The 18,393-nt window shown below is 43.5% G+C and overlaps 2 protein-coding genes across 14 annotated transcripts in view; both read right to left on the bottom strand.

The window, feature by feature from the left end:
• Window positions 1-246: 246 nt before the first annotated feature.
• Window positions 247-13,621, bottom strand: klhl18 (kelch-like family member 18). The gene is made up of 10 exons (XM_018757505.2): window positions 13,491-13,621; window positions 8,247-8,377; window positions 6,149-6,289; window positions 5,615-5,813; window positions 5,268-5,428; window positions 4,817-4,953; window positions 4,069-4,291; window positions 3,568-3,672; window positions 2,510-2,621; window positions 247-2,410 (listed from the first exon to the last, which is right to left on the bottom strand). The coding sequence occupies exons 1-10, from the start codon at window positions 13,617-13,619 to the stop codon at window positions 2,024-2,026; spliced, it is 1,725 nt and encodes a 574-aa protein (XP_018613021.1). The 5' UTR covers window positions 13,620-13,621; the 3' UTR covers window positions 247-2,023.
• A 2,389-nt stretch (window positions 13,622-16,010) lies between these two features.
• Window positions 16,011-18,393, bottom strand: part of LOC108937704 (protein scribble homolog) — a 71,918-nt gene continuing 69,535 nt past the window's right edge. For 11 of the 13 annotated variants that reach the window (XM_018757773.2, XM_018757772.2, XM_018757783.2 and 8 more), the window contains one exon: window positions 16,011-17,769. In XM_018757773.2, the coding sequence (XP_018613289.1) occupies window positions 17,633-17,769 (137 nt within the window). In that variant the 3' untranslated portion in view covers window positions 16,011-17,632. The remainder of the gene's footprint in view (window positions 17,770-18,393) is intronic. The other 2 variants (XM_018757781.2, XM_018757778.2) reach the window with 1 other exon arrangement.

Below are 18,393 nucleotides of genomic sequence, written 5' to 3' on the forward strand. Positions count from 1 at the left end.
GTTTGAATGGATAAATCGTTGTAAAGCAATAGGTTAATACGTATTTTATGCGTTTCTCTGGAGAAGAGCATCGGCTAAATAAATAATACATGACCCGCGTAAGGGAGTAAAAAAGGAATGGTGAAAATGTCCTCCTTTATTCAGAGACTGACATTTTTTGACATGTAAATGAATGAGTTCCAGGAATAACTGGAGGAAGTGAGACACGTCATTCTTTCTGTGTTGCACCCTGGACATTAAACCTTGTTCACTTTTCAAGTTACTCAAATATTTATTGTCCTTGTCTGCCAGGTGGACATTATGGAAATCCCTTCTTTTTTTAAAGGACAGAAAGCAGAAACACAAAGGAGTCCATTGACTTGCAGTCAACGACAGAGGTAGGTACACAGGTACGACCAGGGGCCAGAGGAGACCTCCACCAACCCAACATTCAGATTTGGAATACAACGATTATAACAAAGTTTTACCCATCTGTAGGCTTTACAAAGAGTCCCAGTTACTTGGCTGTTATGCGCGACAGCACAACAGAAGCAACAGCAGCAGCCTGACACATGAAAGTAAATAAATAGACTTCAGGTACAGTACCAAAACGAGAAAGATGTAAAAAATACTGCAATAATGACTAGAAGGAATAATAATTAAAAAAAGTGATTGGCAGAAAATGCAGCAATGACAATAGTTAACAATATTCTAGACTCACAGTAGTTAAACCCCACATTAAGTCTGCAACGTACTGTAGCGAAGGATTTTATTTGACGCGTTTCTCTAAAAAGCAAATGACTTCATGCTCATTTAAGTGTAGTTTGTCTACCCTCAATGACGACAGCTTAACCGTAATTTTGTGGAAACCCTTCGGTGTGTAACGCGGCAGTGAGAAGATTTTCGTTTTGGATCAAGATGATGCCTTAGGTCATAGCAGGCTAACCGACCTGGGTCACCTGGCCCTTCCATCTGCACCATGGAGCATCGTGTGCTCACCTGTCAAATGTCTCACCTGCACCACAGCTCATATCCCTCAGTGCCCCCCTAGCCAATAGTGTACAGTGCAGTAAAACTGCTCGCAATCGTTTATTTTGGGATCTGTTCCCTTTCACGCTGTTTGCAAGGCAAGGAATCTGTCCTAAGGGAACTCCGGCGATTCCATGGTACACGGCGCTTCACAGGCAAAAGCACTGATTCAGGTGCACATCTAAACCTATTGTACCCCCATCACATCTTCATTCCATCCCAAGACTTCATTCTATATCCAGACTTTTCTTAGAAAATACACCAGGAAAATGTCAAATTTCAGATCTGTGTCATATTTAACTGTAATTGTGGTCCGTGTCAGTTAAGAGTCTGTCGTGAATTCTCCCATTTCATGTGTTTAAATCTCCCAGCCATAAATGCCCCTGTGTAATTCACCACAGGTGCATTTGTACCGTATTTTAAGCCCAAACCTCAGCTTCCAGTTGAGAAGTATTATCTGTGTGACTCCTGCCACCAGTCACACGGAAAGGGATATCTTTTCAGAGGCTGAATATGAAAACTTTCCCCTTTATACTGCCTCCCCTCATTCATCATCCTTTAACTTCATTCAATAACCCAGCTCACCCCATCCTGTCTGCCTTTCCCCCTTTTTTTGTTACCAGAAGCTTTTGGATGTCAGGATGGAAGCAGACAGTCCACTGAAGACAAAGAAACTCTGTCCCTGGAGCTGACCACCTGACCATAAGAGGCCTGGTGTGTGTGTGTGTCAGTGTATGTCATTCACCATCTTCACAGGGGATGGGGGGAGGACACACCATTCCTCGCAGTCACAGAGCACCAATCTCCTTTCAGTTCAGGAGGATCATGGAGGTACAAACCCCCAAAAATAGTACCAATCAGTGACATCTTTTTGAGGAATGGACAGAAATCCAATGGTAACTTAATTTCTGGAAGTTCTGAAAAATGGAGTTGCTCAAAAATTATTACAAAAAATAAAAACATACAAAAAAAGGAAAGAAACGTTCCCCATGATCAAACAGCAGGGCTCTGGCTGCTAGGCCGGCTGGAGAGGTATACATCCTACTCCAACCCCACCCTCATGGCACACCATGGGCGCCAGAAAGGACCAGCGGTTTGTCTCTGGATCGTACATCTCCACCGAGTTGAGGTTGGACTGTCCGTCGTAGCCGCCTACAGCGTACAGTCGGCCACAGTTGGGTACCAGTGAGACTCTGCTGCGTCGCGTGTTCATGGCCACCAGGTGGCACCACTGGTCTGGCACAGAGCTGTACACCTCCACACTGCTCAGGAACCCAGATCCATCGTATCCTCCTACAACATAGAGCTGGCTGCCCAAGGCGGCGGCACCATGACGGCATCGTTTGTTCATCATTCCCGTCACTGGGTGCCAAGAGGCTGTATGCTGGTTGTAGTACTCCACCTTCAGGGCAGGAGGGAAATTAGTCAGTAATTCAATACAGTTTGATTTCACCTGTGAAACGTAAGAATCCCCCCCCACCGAAGGACTATGGTTACTGACCGTGTTGAAGATCTGTAGGCCATCATGCCCACCAGACACAAAAATTCTTCCGTCAAACACTGTAACTCCAGCCGCACTCCTACTTGCACTCATTTCTGTAACCATTGTCCACCTGCAAGTATTTAAAGAGTTACCCTGAGTCAGCAGTTTTAAAGCCAAGCCAAACATCAACAACAAAAAAACTCATTTGCTGCTTCAAGAATTACATCAACTGCTCAAAGTACAAATGGAGTCAGAAGAAATCCCAAAATTCCACAACCACATAGTACACAAGTCTTCACGATTCACAACGAAACAAAATAATTATGATCATTTACTAAAATTTTCCCTTCACGTAATAACAATGAAATGGCTAATAACCACCCATCCATCCATTTATGTATTATTAATAGCCACTTGTTCACTGCCGGGTTGCTGTGGTCTGGAGCTTATCAACAAAACAGGATGTAAGGCATCCTGAACAGATGTCAGTCCATCCAAGGACAATCACACTTTATCAGCAAGAAACACACACTAAGGGCAGTTGCAAGTCATTCATTCACTTGAACCACATGTTTTTGTACTGTGGGAGGAAACCTGGGAAAATGCAAGCTACACACAGACTGAGCAAGATTCGAACCCACGCCTGAACCCAAAGCCCCGGTGATGTGAGGCATCCAACAGTACCTGCTGCACCACTGTGCTTCAGAAGCTAAAAACCTGATTAATTTTTTTTCAGAAGGCACTGCAGTAAAACAGTGTGCAGTTGACTGCAGTCACTAGGTGGCAGAAGAAAACCTGGACATTTTTTGGCTTCTAGTCACCCAGAGCAGAACAAATTGACACCACTGGATACAGAAGGGGAAATTACATTTAATTTCTGCATAGTAAAAGCTCCCTCCAAATCTGATCAATGTAAAAAAAACACTGTAAAACTAGCCATAGTTGAAACCTATATAAGGTCAGCTTTATATTAATTTTAAAATCCACAAATATTCATGAATAAGACAAAAAGCTGTAGGGTCAGATAGGCACGTACAAGCATGAGAGATCTGCTGGGTAGGGAGGATGCACTTTACCTGTCTGTTTCTGGAGAATAACATTCTACTGAACTGAGGGAGGATTTCCCATCGTAACCACCACACACGTAGATATGTCCGTCCAACACCACTGTACCCATCGCACTGCAGAGACAGAAGGTGAACCCTGAGTGTAAATGTAAGAGTGATGCTTGTTTATTAACTAATTAAGGTTGTTTGCATATCGCTATAACTATCCTGGCTTTCGCTCACTGTAGATGTAAATTAATGAGGAATTAAGTCACTCAATTTTTCTTGCAGATTCACATGCATAAGGTGTCTGATGCAAAAGCAGACCTGGAGTGATGCAGCACCGACCTGAAACAGCCTACGCATACAAGCTTGTTTAAAAACAATATTTTTTTGATCAAATGCAGAGAATGTACCGCAACCTGTGATTAATAAGAATGTGGTCATAATGTTCACTTTTGCTCATGTTTCATAAACAAAAACATTTCATCTTAAAGCCTTTCTCATACGGACAGAACCGGATGTCCTCACCTGCGCTGGCTATTCATGCTCGCTACTTGCGTCCAAGTGTCAGTTTCCGGGTTGTACACCTCCACCGTGCTGAGCCGTGATTGGCCGTCATATCCTCCAATGGCATACAGGAGTCCGTTGACCACTGCCACGCCCACCCGGCTGCGGGCTGTGCTCATTGGCTGGCAGCGTTCCCAGAAGTTCCCGATTGGGTCAAATACTTCCACTACGTTTAGAGAATCTCCTGTGAAGGAGCGTCACATGAGTTATATTTACATTTATAGTTATTCGTATAGCAGGCGCTTTTCTCCAAAGCAACGTACATCTCAGAAAATATCATTTGTCCATTACCTTAGGAGAGAGAGAAAGACATAGATGCAGATGTGCGATTCTTAAGTACAGCTAGTTTAGCTGACACTTTTCTCCGAAGCAACTTACAATGCAGGTAAGGTACTTACAATTATTTACCCATACACAGCTGGGTAGTTTTTTTTTATTGGAGCAATTTAGGGTAAGTATCTTGCTCAGAGGTACTACAGATGGAGATGGGAATTGAATCTGTGACCTTTTGGTCCAAAGGCAGTAGCTCTAACCGCTACGCTACCAGCTGTCCCAGGTACATGTGAACCTGCAGTATGAGCAACCAGCAGAACCGCTACTATCAACTGTCATCTTGGAAGATTGGTCACAGCACAGTATCTTTGTTGCTGATGGCCTCCTCTGCTGTGTGTTTGTTGAGGCAGGCAACAGAGAGGTGGGTGTAAAGTACCTGCACTGTTCAGCCCCCCCACTGCATAGATGAGCCCCGCGATGGAGGTGCAGCACCGCTGTCGAGTCTTGAAGGCAGGGAGGTGGGGGCGCCGTTCGGGCATCAGATGAAAGTCTTTGGCTTCGTCGACAAGGTCCCTGGGGGGAGAAAGGGCCCACAAAGCAACCCCACGTAAGACAGGGGCTTGCACTGAACGGAAGGACACACACACACACACACACACACACACACACACACACACACACACACACACACACACACACACATACATATAATTTCTTGACATAGTTAAAACATACAACACCATCATCAACGGACACACCCAAACCCCCTTATTCAAGACCAAAGACAAAAAGTTTAAATATTTATGCTAACGATAGTATTAGATCTATAGTCTTTTCCAGTGGATAACACCATTTGATCTGGCTATGAAATGCTCCTTATATGTTACCTGCACTTGTGGCAGCAGCGTACAAGTTCGTCCTGCTGCACGCGATCCGCCAGGAACTGGGGACGGCACAGGGGGAGGCGGGTCTTGGAGAGGAGCTCCGGAAGCCTTGATTCCCGCTGCCCCTGGTCGTGCCTCACCCACGCCAGCACCGCCTCAAATACCTGCCAGGGAGGTCAAGGGCAGAGGGTGTGACGGTAGGGAACATCGTTCCCACTGTCAGCTGTTGTAGTGTCCACTCAGACACCAAAAATGGTACATTTCTGCCATCGTGTCACACTGCAGCAGGAAGTAGAGCAATGCAGTAAAGCCCACTGCTCAGTACAGAGTGGCCCACACTGGGGACCTACCTGCTCCTCAGCCTTCACATTGAGCTCGTCGCAGCCAACCAGCTCCAGCACCTCCTCCGCCTGCAGAGCCAGGAACTCCTCCGACATGGACACCTCAGCAAAGTGTTGGTGCACAAAGCTGTTGGCCGCATCGTACAGCGTGGTGCACATCATGGTCTCTGCAAACTGCCGCACGCCCAGGCAGTTCTTAGGGTGTAGCCTGGATGGTCCAAAGAGAAGGATCTTGAAGGATATGACAAAAAAACTGATAACCCAGTCATGTGTCCATTTGACACACGGGTGAATTCGCATTGTACACTGTACTACTCCAGAGGAGGACTTTTGAGTTTATCCTAATGTTGCGGGGACATTTTCCTCAGGAAAGACAAAACATTTTTAGGATCGTAAATTTTTTTTTTTCCTCCACAAAAAAAGAGTTAACTTTCATGCATTTTTTGTTTTGCTGGGGTAGCATCAGGAATAATTTATCTCCCAATAAGGACAGGTAAATCATTGATCGCTGTGCGTATGAGAGTGTGTGCATGCAACTCTCACCTCTCCCTGAGGAAAGAGCAACAGGCGTCCTTGACGTTCTGCAGCTGCAGGAAGCTGGCAGCGATGAGGAGACTCTGCACATTCTGCTGATCTATCGCCACATGGCCGTTGTAGGCAAAGTTTATCAAGGCCTCAAGTGCGCTGCAAGAGGAGGGGAAGGTGTGGGGGCGTAGACGGGAGGCAGGGTGAGGGTTTAAAGGAAAGCGCAATACAAGGGTAATGCAAGAACATTTGCGCTGCATTGAAATTTACTCATTTAGCAGAGTTTCTCCAACAATCGAGGTACAACTCAGGTTTTTCCCCCATTTTCATAAACTGCCTATCCAGTGCAGGGACGCAGTGGTCTGGAGCCTCTCTCAGACACATAAGGTGCAAGACAGGCAGGGCCCACACTGGATAGGACACCAGTGAAAACACACACACACACACAAACAGGTGATTTATAACACTTTTACGCAACTGAAATTCTTCGACACTGTCTCACAGAATCGTACAATTCTCCTGTTGTACATCGAGACAGTCAGACCCTTTGGAAAATCTCAGACTTGCATGACCCTTGACCCCGAGAAAGAAGATGGGAAACAACAGCATTCCGATGGCGAACAAAAGAACATAAGAGGCACATCTGAAAGGGCAGGGAGAGCCTGGCAGAGTGAGGGAGTGACAGCATGACCTCTGGCAATTCCTCAACTCCACACAAAGTGGCCATTCATAGGCAGAAGAGCAATAAGTAGAAAAACAGGAACCATGTAGACTGAAAGAAGTCTTGAATATTTTATTTAGGTTATCATAACAATATGTAATTGATAAACGAGGTAATGTTGCTAGATTTGAGTCCCATGATGCTCCCTGCATTGGGTTATGTTGCTCTGCTTGACCGCAAAAAACTAAATATATCCAAAGGTGCCCATGGTTTCAGCTCCACTTTCAGAACTCATTAAATTTATGCTTAAACTTCCTTTAGCTTAGAATGATGCTGAAAACTCAGTTAACGATACATAAAAATGCTATATATAGTCGCCTGGGTGGGGTGAGAGAACATGGGTTTGATCCCCACTCAGTCTGTGTGGAGTTTGCATGATCTCCCCATGTCTGCATTGTCATCCCTCCAGGTGAGTGTGAATGTATATGGGGTTACCCTGCAATGGACTGGTGTACCCCCCCCCCCCCCCCCCCCCCCCCCCCCCCCCCCCCCCCCCCCCCTTGTTCTCTAGGCTTCTGAAATAGGCTCCAGTTCACTGCGACCCTGATCAGGACAAGCAGTTCTTGAAATTGGATGGATGGTTATACTTATAATTGAGCACTTGTCCAAGTTTAACTCGCAGTTGACTCACACTCAGTCTTATATGTGACAGCAAAGGCTTAGTGTTTTGGCCGAAAAATGAAAGTTAGAAGCTGATGCTTAAGTGCTGTGGTCCGTCCCACAAATTGCTATTTATTGCACAATTTGCCACATTACACCACAGTGACATAAGTTAGCCTGAAACCTAAAAATATCCACAACCTTAAATTATTGTACAATATTATTTTACCTAGATTAAGAAAGATTGAGCAAAATGTTTTCATTGGTTCAGAACAGGTAAGAGTTCATAACAGTGTTGGCAAACAGGGGGCCTTATGTTTTGGTGAAAATGACCTTCTATATATAGACTCGGAACAAACAATTCCATCAAAGGTGAAAAAAAATAGGCAAAAATATTTTATTTACAGGGCAAAACAGAAGCAAACCTTTGATCAGACACCTGTGCGCGACAAGTCAGGGTGGCCAATTGTTCTCGAGTATGAAATATATTTTTACTTTTGTTTACGTTTATACAGCTGACTGTTTCCACCTAGACCATGTTGGAATGTTATATTTAAAAACCTGGGAGGAGCCAAAGCTAAAAGCCTGGAGAATCAAACCAACTATTAATTTTAAATTTTCTGCCCAGAAGGGGCTCATGCTTGTAATCATAGGAAAGTCCTGGAGTTAAAAAAGCTGCCAACACTTATTCGAACTCCACCACTTCCCTCCGTAAGAGCTTCTGTTTGTGTACATCACACGTTTTTTGAAGAAACCAGTCAGGGTTTGTGCCGGGCACCGCGATAGACGACCTACCTGGGGTCCATGCCCTGCATGAGGATCTCGTCCTGCTTGCACTCGACCATGTCGTTGGTGAACATTGCATGAAAGTAAGGGATGGAGGCTGCCAGAACGATCCTGTGGGCACTGAACTTGTGGTCCCCCACCTACAAAAGCCAAGCAATTTTTTCACTCACATATAGGAGAAGGAGGAACTCGGCACCTTGTACAACCACCCACACACAACTCGGTACTATTCAGAACCCAAGACCTCGAAAGTGAGAGGCTGCAAGATTTCGCCACATATTTTATCAATAAATACACGAGAAAAATCTGATGGTGTACCGGAGCGTTAAACCTAATTGGAAAAACAAAACAAGGGGTTATTGACAACGGATGGATGGAAACATTTGTTAGACACCTGGCAACAGGCACACAACTGACACACCTGTGGGAGGAACTTGTACTGCAGTATAGACCTCCAGCTCTCTTTTTACAACAGAGGACCCTGCGAGTGAATGACCTGCATTCATGGACTTTGGTTTCATTTCAAGGCCTTTTGTTTGTGTGTGAACTGGAAACAAAACCAGTTTTTTGTTTTTTTGTTTTTTTTTAGTTCGACTAATGCTCCTAAATCCTTACAAATGTAAACACTGAGTGAGTCAGGAAAGAGGAAATAAAAGATTCTCCACATTATCAGAGGTTACACACAAGAGCCTACCTGGCCTGAATGAAAGGATGTTGGATTGTGGAGGGGAGCAGAATTTTTGGCAGAGGAATGCCATCTACAAAGATTTTTAAAGGGTTTAGAAATGTAGGGGAGAAACATAAGTAGGTCTGGCTCTGGTATTAAAAAGTAGTACGTGGGATTCTTATTTATGCACTGAATGCTGGAGTCATTTCGATGAAGGGCCACATTCCTTCCAGACATAAACGCAAAGCAACACTTGAGGATACAAGCGGGGGGGATCTATGCAGAAGAACGAGTTTTTACACACACCGAAAAGCTAAAAAGAAATACTCCACAATAAACACTGCACAATTCATATATTCTGAAGCACCTTATTGTGTTTTCCCCTGGGGTAAATTTGCACATCATTTACATTTTCATCTTCCACCAGCCACCAAAAGGCAAATCGAAACCTCATATGCAAATTTGTGAAGATTTTAAATAACTGACTAATAAATACACGGAAAAGCAAGTTGGCGCAGACAGAAAACGGGAGCAGTGTGTGGACTTTGATGACAAGAGTTCAATGTGATTCATGACAAGTAAAGAAAGTGGACATCACTCTCTGGACAAAGAGAAAAGACATCATCAAGCTCTTCTGTGCAGCCAAAGGCCTTTGCTTTTTGGGAACTGCCACAGATGTCAGTCTTTTAAATGTTTTAAACGAAACTTATGAGCTACTTAATACGACAGGTACCACCACTCGTTAAATGAGAAGGTGTCCATCAGCAACCTTCCAATGAAGCCATTAAGGATGCGCGCCAAAGCCCATACGATATGGTACTGCTATAAGCACCTACACTCTGGCAGGTGGCAACCAATGAATGATACATTTACATTTATTCATTTAGCAGATGCTTTTCTCTAAAACGACATTCATCTCCGAGTACAAAAAAAAAAAAGCGTAATTAAGAATGGCCAATATACATTACGTAAGTAGATGCATTTAGGCATTTTCAATTATTAAATAAATTGTTATAAAAAATGATTAAGCAGAAAAACATGTACATGTTTACCGAGCACTAAGGTGATAAGAAAAGTGAGTCTAAAGAGGTGAGTTTTGAGTTCATTCTTAAATGTAGAGGGAGAAGGATTTAGCAGCTCTGAGTGATAGGGGGTAGGTCATTCCACCACAAAACCGAAAACCTTTGTGCTTCTGATTTTGGACCTCTTGTGTGTGGGACCACCAAGTGGGCAGAGGTAGAGGAGTGTAGCAGTCTGGTTGGGGTATAGCGAGTGATCAGGTCTCACAGATATTGGGGAGCAGATCTGTTGATGGTTTTGTCGATCGTAACCCATCTTGAATTTGATGCAGGCACCTATAGGAAGCCAATGAAAAGAAATGAGCCCAATCTCAACACGCATCATCACAGGTCCCAGAAGAGAAGCATGGATCACGTGTAAATGAAATACAGGACGCAATAAACAGAAAGATGTCTCTCACAGAGTTGGACACTTTTTCCAGTTCTAAATAACACACGAGGAGTGTAGTGATGGACTCACAACCTAAAAGTTACTGGTCACACCCTAAGATTAATGCTACTGTTAGAACCTTCCCAAAGGTACCTGACCATTTTCAGAAAAACATCCATCAGTCTGAACTGGTAAAGTTGCAAATTGCTCAGAACAAAAGCCTGGAATGAGATCAAATTGGAAGCAGAAGGTACTGTGGTGTTCACAGCCAATGCCTTTCAAACTGAAGGTCACCTGTTTGAACCCCAGCCCTGCTGTAAATACCTTTAAGCAAAGCAGTTTTGGATAAAGACTAAAGGCCAAAGTCCGTCAGCATCATACAAACGACAGGCATAGTTAAACTTCACGAACAATAAAAAATGGAACAAATGTGACTCTCACTTCCTCTTAACGTCCTGAACATCTTTCAGCTTAGTCACCCATCTCAACAACAGCTGGAGGGAAGCCAGTTACCAAGTGCTCAGATCTTTGCTGTGGTCATCTACCCTCCAGTACAGCTGTGATGGTAAGTCACAAGCTTTTCCTGGGATGGCACAAAAAACAAGCATATAGTGCGGTGCCAGTGGGAGAAACAGGCAAATAAACTGTTCTGAGACAAAGAAAGGAATACACCGGTGACAACAGCAGTGCGGCTGGGCATTTCTAGCTGCGCACGTTCAGGACGAGTGGTATCCAGGGAGAGCCATGCATGTCGATTGCATTTACATTTACATTTATTCATTTAGCAGACGCTTTTGTCCAAAGCGACGTACATCTCAGCAAAAGTACAATTTATGCATTACATTGAGAGAAGGAGACATAGCTGCAGACATGAAAGTCTCAAGCAAACCTAGTTTGTTCCCTACCGCTTGCTACGCCGAGGTTCATCGCTCAAGTAGGTGCATAAGACATAGACAAATCCCGATACCGACACCAATTTTTTTTTTTTTGTTAAATATTATGATACACAAATGAGCAGTACAACGAGATTGAAGATAATCAGGACATTGCTTAGACAGGCATGTTTCTAAAGCCACGGGGAATGATGAGAACAAAGGCATACGCAGGAGCACTAGCCACTGCTTTCCTAGAGTTAATCTATTGCGTAGGCCTTAGATCCTTGGGATTAGGCCAAGGGCAATCAAGTGCAGAGGCCACCCGTCATTCCAGAGCTCAATCGCAGCTCTTGAGGCATTGAAAAGGATCTCAGGTGGGTTTGTCAAGAAACCAGTGTCATTACTCATTGACAACACCAGCAGATTTGTGTCTCAAGAGATTAAGGTATTCCAGGGTCAACATATTTCAACACAGGCCAATACTTACATTTATTCATTTTTCTCCAAAGTAACTTACAATTATTTACCCATTTATACAGCTGTGTAATTTTAATGGATCAATTTACGGTAAGTATCGTGCTCAAGGGTACTGCAGGCACAGGTGGGGATCGAACCTGCGACCATTAGATCCAAAGGCAGCAGCTCTAACCACTATGCTATCAGCTGTGCCAATACCTAGCCTTTATGCACTGATCAACAAGAGGGACTAAGCAGACGTTTTCTTTGCTCTTCACACAAGTTGCCTTAAGATAAACGAGCCCAGCTGTGCTCTCCTAATATTAATACAAAGGTTACTGCAACGTGTTGCAGGAATCTGGGCATCTAACGAAAACATTGGTGGGTCTGAATCAAGGCAAGCCTTCCAAGTCTTATTCGTGTCAAAGTCTAGCGGCACGGATCAGAGATGATGCTGTGGAATGCAGAAAACGACACCGTGGTTGTGAGGCCGGACTTCTGAGCAGAAAGGAAACCTCGGAGGTGTCACACAGATGCAAGACAAGTATTTCGTGTAAAACGCGTCCAGAGCAGAGCCATCTGTGGAACACAAAGACAGGACTGGAGGAGACAGCAATACAATGAACACTGAAATTAGGTAGAACTGGGTCAATGATGGTTTTAAGTGGTATATTTGCAATATATAACGATGTCAAGAGTGCACCAGTAATATAAGAAATGGTTTGGACATTTTAAAAGTTAATTTAATACCTACAGTCCCTGCGATATATGATAAAATGTCGCAAAGCAATAGCAGCACAACGTAAGACAATTTATTCTATTAAACCCAATGTAACTTTCAGTAATCCTGGTTTCCTGTGCCAGTAGTCCCACATCCAGGATCTGCCACCAGCTGCCACCATACATTCAAAGTCCAGAACAACAACTGGCACAATACTACCATCCAGGAAAAAGAAAAGCATTCAAGTGAACTGTATAGATTTTTTAAGAGACAATAAAACAAAAGCATTTACATCTGGCTGGAGACAACTAACACGACCATCTGGGGATCTTCTCTAGCTCTGCTGTTTTGTGCGAGATCATGTTCTCCTGAACTAATACCTTCTGAAAAATGTTCTCCTGATCCAATACCATGGAAGATGTTCTCCTGATCCAATGACTAATGAAAGATGTTCTGAGGATCCAGTGCCCAATGGAAGGAAGATGTTCTCCCGACTCAATGCCATAAAAGATCTTCAGATGTCTTGCCTAAGGTCTTCTCCTGATCTCCTGTTTTGTGGAAGACCTGGCCTGTGCTGATCTCCTGTGCAGAGGTTGGAAGAGGGAAAGGGCTCCTCCAGCACACCCACCCACCCAGCCGTGGTGGAGAAGGAGCAGGTGTATGATGTATATATCTATACATATACACATATACATTGTTATATACATACACACACAAACTGCCCTGTCTTTCTCCGGGCTCTTCTTCCCCAACACACGCCACGGTTACTAGTAATACTAATAGTAGCCTAGTAGCTGCTGGCTGCCCCCCTTTAAACACGGCGCTCACAACCATTTTTGCCAAGAATGAGCAGAAACGGAGCCGTTCCGTGCGAGGAAATTGTTGTGCCGGAGGCGCCGTCCCGCGTCCGCCGTCCGCCCTCCCGGCCGTGTTTCCCCGCCGAGGCTGGAGCCCCAGACCCGGCAGCTGGAGCCTGGACGGGGTGAGTCCCGAGCCGAGCGCCGCCGCCGCCGCCGCCTCACTCACTCAGCCTGGCTGGCGGATTATTATATTCATTCGTCGCCGTCGGTCGCGGAGTCACTCACCTTCAGGGTCACGTCGCACAGCTTCCCCTGCCGCCGGACCTCCTCCATGACGGCGTAGCCGCGATTCGGCAGGTCGTGGACCGAAAAATGCATCAAGTCTTCCAGTTCTTCGAATACCATGTCTCCCATCTTCTGCGACGGAAGCTACGGGGAATTTATGAATCGCCTGACGAAAGAGGGATGAGCCTCGCCGGCCACCGTAGTGCGGGTGTCCGACCAGCGTCAACCCGGAGTTCCCAGTGAAGGATTGACCTGTGACCCCCGCACTTTTCTTAAATCTGAATTTAACTTTATCAGCATTTATCCGACTCTATAATAACTGCCAGCGTAATGCAGCGAGAGTGGCACACCTGGCAGACAAACATCTCCAAAGATTATGTAGGGTTTACAGCAGGGGATTAACCTACATTTAATTTGTTCTGGGATTATCTCCTTTGAAAAGAGATTTAGCTGCAATGGACTGAGAAATCTGTACTTGAGAGTTATGATGCAAAAAGACAAATGCTACCTTACAACTTGAAACTGCAACAGAGAACAATACTAGATAAATATTAAGGAACTCCCAATGTATGTGAAATGCATTGAGCTAGATTAAAACTGACTCCCTAAAGCTTGTTACCCTTGCAAAGCATGAAGTAAAATAAATAAATTTCTTTCATCTTTTGATACAATTTACACAGTAATGAAAAGCCTTACATTTTGAGAAAAGTGACAGTTCAGGTATTTACACCATTTAAATTACATTACAAATTATTAAATATATGATTTATATTCTTATTCAGCTAATGGATGCCAAATAAAAAATACTAAAATTCTATATAAAGTATAACGTGCTATTTATACACAAAAAGGAATCCAAATAACAGAATCCCTCAAATGTTAACAGTGGAGTACCTCACCTAAAAACACTGGATTAACTACAGGATTCAGGTGGTTTTTTGAATAAAGACAGACACTTGGCTATTTACAAGAAAGGAACATGATTCAGAAACCCATTTGATTATTTCGTTGCCCATGAATAAGTTTAGCATGGTGGGGGGGGTGTAGCCTCTAAGGTTTCACTGTTACCAACACCCAGCGCTCTAAAACATCTCACCGTGGATCAAGCAGCAGCTCGTGTTGCTTGTGATGCTTACCGTGTTAGGTGAGCGAGAGGGCAGTTGAGGCACACGCTGTGTCATTCACAAAGTGGTAACTTCTGTAAACATCTCCAGGAGAACAAGTGATGGTTCATTGCCAGTCCTCATAATATGTCATGTCTTCTCTAATACCTGCAGGAAAGCTACATAAAACCAGACTGAATAAATCTGACTTTGGTAACTCATTTGGTTTTATAGTTCTGTGATACTGTGGAACTTTACACAGTTCAGTCTAGAACAATTACTAACATTTTGGAACACAGGTTTACTTCTGATCACTAAGCCTAGAGTTACATATGAACATAGCCACCGAAACGATCCAGAAGCACGTTGATTATTCACAGTATTCATCTGCTAATTCTCTGCTGCTGTGTATCCGCATGTATTCCTGGGTAATGTGTGCAGAGGTACATCAGCAACAGTTCGCCAAATGAAGTAGCTTCTATTGACTCAAACAAAACAATCACAAACAGGTGCGGTCAGAAGTCAGATTGTTCAATGAAAAGTAAATTTTATTTCCTGATCCACAAAATAGACTTCTTTGGTTGTACAAATTCACTAGTTACAGTCTTGAATGAGCTATTACCCCAGACCTTTACCTTTTCCCTCCCACTCTGCTGGAAAACAAAAGCCCCCAAAAGAATTTGGAGGAAAAAAGGGAAAAAAAAAAAAAAAAAAATCAATTAAATTATAAACATAGTTCTGTGTAAAAATGTAGTGTCACCCATCTGCCTGGAAATTCCCAAAAAAGACTTATCTAAAAAAGTCATTCACAAATTATGGCTGAACTTCAGTTAGCAGATACAAAACAACAAGCTACAATTAGTAGAGTTAAAGTCAACAATAATTCCTGACTTCCAGCTGTTTAGCAGAGCGATCCAATTAATCGTTAACAGAAGTGGAAGAAACTTAAAAATTGAAAATGAGTGAAGCAAAGCATTTGAGGGAACAACATACCTATCTTATCTGATACCTACAGTTTTCTCTCAAACGCACCTGTCAGTCTCAGTAAAGAAACCTGCTTGCTCTTCACAGTCAGGCTCAGTATTGACTGAAGGGTTTTCTTTTTTAAACATAGCATCTGTACATTATTCACATGTTAACAGCGGGTTCATCAGTGGTTTCAGACTAATTCAACAAAAGAGCACTGCGTTGAGTGACAGAAGGGTACAGATATGAAATCACCTAGTGTTCCTCTATGGGACTGAAACGTCACCGTTACTCTTGCGCTTCATAAAAAGCTCAAAATTATGACAGTGCTGCATTTTCAGTCAGGAAAATGTCATACTTTAACCACTGTACGGTTATTTTCTTTACTGCCCAGTGGCTGCATGGATTTGTGCAAGTGTGTGTGTGTGATTTTTTTTTTTTTGGGGGGGGGGGGGGGGGGGGGATGTCTGCAGGCCTCTTGAGTGAAGTCACATCTGATGGATTGGGAATGTTTTCACAGACCGGAGTGGTCTGGTGTTTCTATCCTTCATCCAAACTGGTCCTTTAGAAGTGATGCATAACCAACATTCCAGGCATAAACAGTTCAGCTGAACTCATGTTTGAAATCCAGTGGTGCCCTTCAGAGGTTAACTCCTTACATTCAATATGAAATGGATGTAAAATGTCTATTTGTATGAAATTTGTACTGAGGTTTTTTTGACGGTCTAGCTAAGCCCAAAAGACATCTGATATGGTATGTAGGGCTTAAACATTAATATCCTAAATTAAAATATTCAATTACTACATAAGCTTGCAATGTATTTGGTTGAGAACCAGCAAGTTATACTTGATGTAAAAATTCCTTTTGATGTACCTATATGCTGCTAATACTACTACAGTACAAAGTTAGTCAAAGTTTCAATTTTTCATGGACAGTAACTCCGAACAAGAAGAATAATGGATTCCAGGAAAGGGGGCGGATTATATCTTTTGCACGTCTACCAAACAGATCTGAAAAACTACTCCCATCTCCCATTCCACTACTACAACTGATCCTGGGAGGCTATACATTTTAGCCCTGAACAAGGTCAAGGAAAAAAGAGCCTATGGAGCCATCCCATAACCAACACCATCATGCCGTGATGCATGGCAAAAAGCAGTTCTCAAAGTTCAATTTCAAAGACAATGGTGTCAGGAGTATTCTCCCCTATTACGATACGTGTGACATACTGAGGTCTACCACTGGTCTACTAACTAATCTGATCTGTAAAAACAAAGCTTTGCATCAAGGCCTCAATATTTCCATTAGCACTAACTGACTAATTAAAAAAAAAAAAGTGAATTTACCCCTTGCATCGCTGAAGCGATATAAACTACCAATCATGTACTAGCGCAAGTTGAACTGTCAACAATAGTGCCTGCTTTTTCCTTTACTGTTAAATTCTTTAAGGAATAATTTAGCCAATAAAAATGTCAAGAATTTACGTTAAAAGGAACACAAACATGGCCCCTGCTGGGAGGTACAGCCACAGCATTATAATGATGATAATGTCTATGCTGCCCTGCATGTTGCACCTACCTACTCCTTCAAAGACCATAAGAATTAAAACCCATGACTGGGAACCTGCAGTGTTAAAACCCACACCACAGAAAATTTGCTGGTTTAAACCAGCAGGAAACTAATCAGGATTGATTTAGGAGTTATTAAAACAGTCAATTTTCTTTTTGCTCCAAAGCAAAATGACTTGTACAATGGCTGAACATGTGGAAAATATTTAAATAATTAGGCTTCTAAAACCCAAACAAATGTTGAAAAAGTTTACGTCATCCTGGATATTAAAAATCAAAATCTACATTGGGTGTCCTTTCCATAACAGGATAGTAAAGGTGTAACAAACCACCTCTAGGCCATTTCTCCAAACCCCACATCCCACCCCAGTCTCTACAAGGTCCTTATATTTGCGTTTGCCGTTCAGTGGAAAAGCTCCTGCTGTGGTTGCTCTGGCCAGCCAGTCGGCGTACAACTACGGTGTATATGCATGTGTGAATGTGTTGGGGGGATCGCATGTGCCGTTATGTGGGCACAGCTGCCTCAAGGCTGCGACGCCCCTGTCTTAGTTTTCGCTTGCTGCTGTAAAGAGCCATCTCTTCCAGGGCAGATGTGGCAGGCAGTGGGAGGGCCACCTCAATATCAGGCTCCTCAGGTGCTCCTGACAACAGACAGAAGGACAGAAGGGTTTGGGTAAGCGTTGCTTCCGTATCTCAGCAGGTCATTCGGCGCTCAGTGACCAAGGGAACGAGAACAGACAGTATATCAATATACACACGGACCAGCACTCACAGTGGGGCATTCGGGTCCTGAAGGGCATCCTGCTGTGTTAAAAGCACTCACCCCAGATCATGCATTAGCAATAAAGTGGCATTTCCAGAGCTCCCTGTAGCTAAGATTAAAACATTTAAATGAGTTTTCAACTACGATTTATTTTCTTCTTTTCCAAGACAGCAAGACACAGTCACTTTCATAAAATTACTCATCCAAAACTTTGTTATACTCTCAAGGACAGGTACAACTGTTTTGTCCCCATCTTAAAACTTAACCAGAACTTAACAGCCTGTGCATTTAGCTGATGCTTTTCTTCAAAGGTACTTACAATTATTTATCTATTTATACAGCCAGGTAACTTTACTGGAGCAATTTAAGTACCTTGCTCAAGGGTACTACAGCTGGAGGTGGGGTTTGAACCTGTGACCTTTGGGTCCAAAGGCAGCAGCTGTAACCACTACACTACCAGGTGCCTTGGGACTCTAAGATTACACCAGTTCCTCTGTCTGTT

The sequence above is a fragment of the Scleropages formosus genome, chromosome 7 (assembly GCF_900964775.1).
Source record: "Scleropages formosus chromosome 7, fSclFor1.1, whole genome shotgun sequence".
NCBI lineage: Eukaryota > Metazoa > Chordata > Actinopteri > Osteoglossiformes > Osteoglossidae > Scleropages > Scleropages formosus.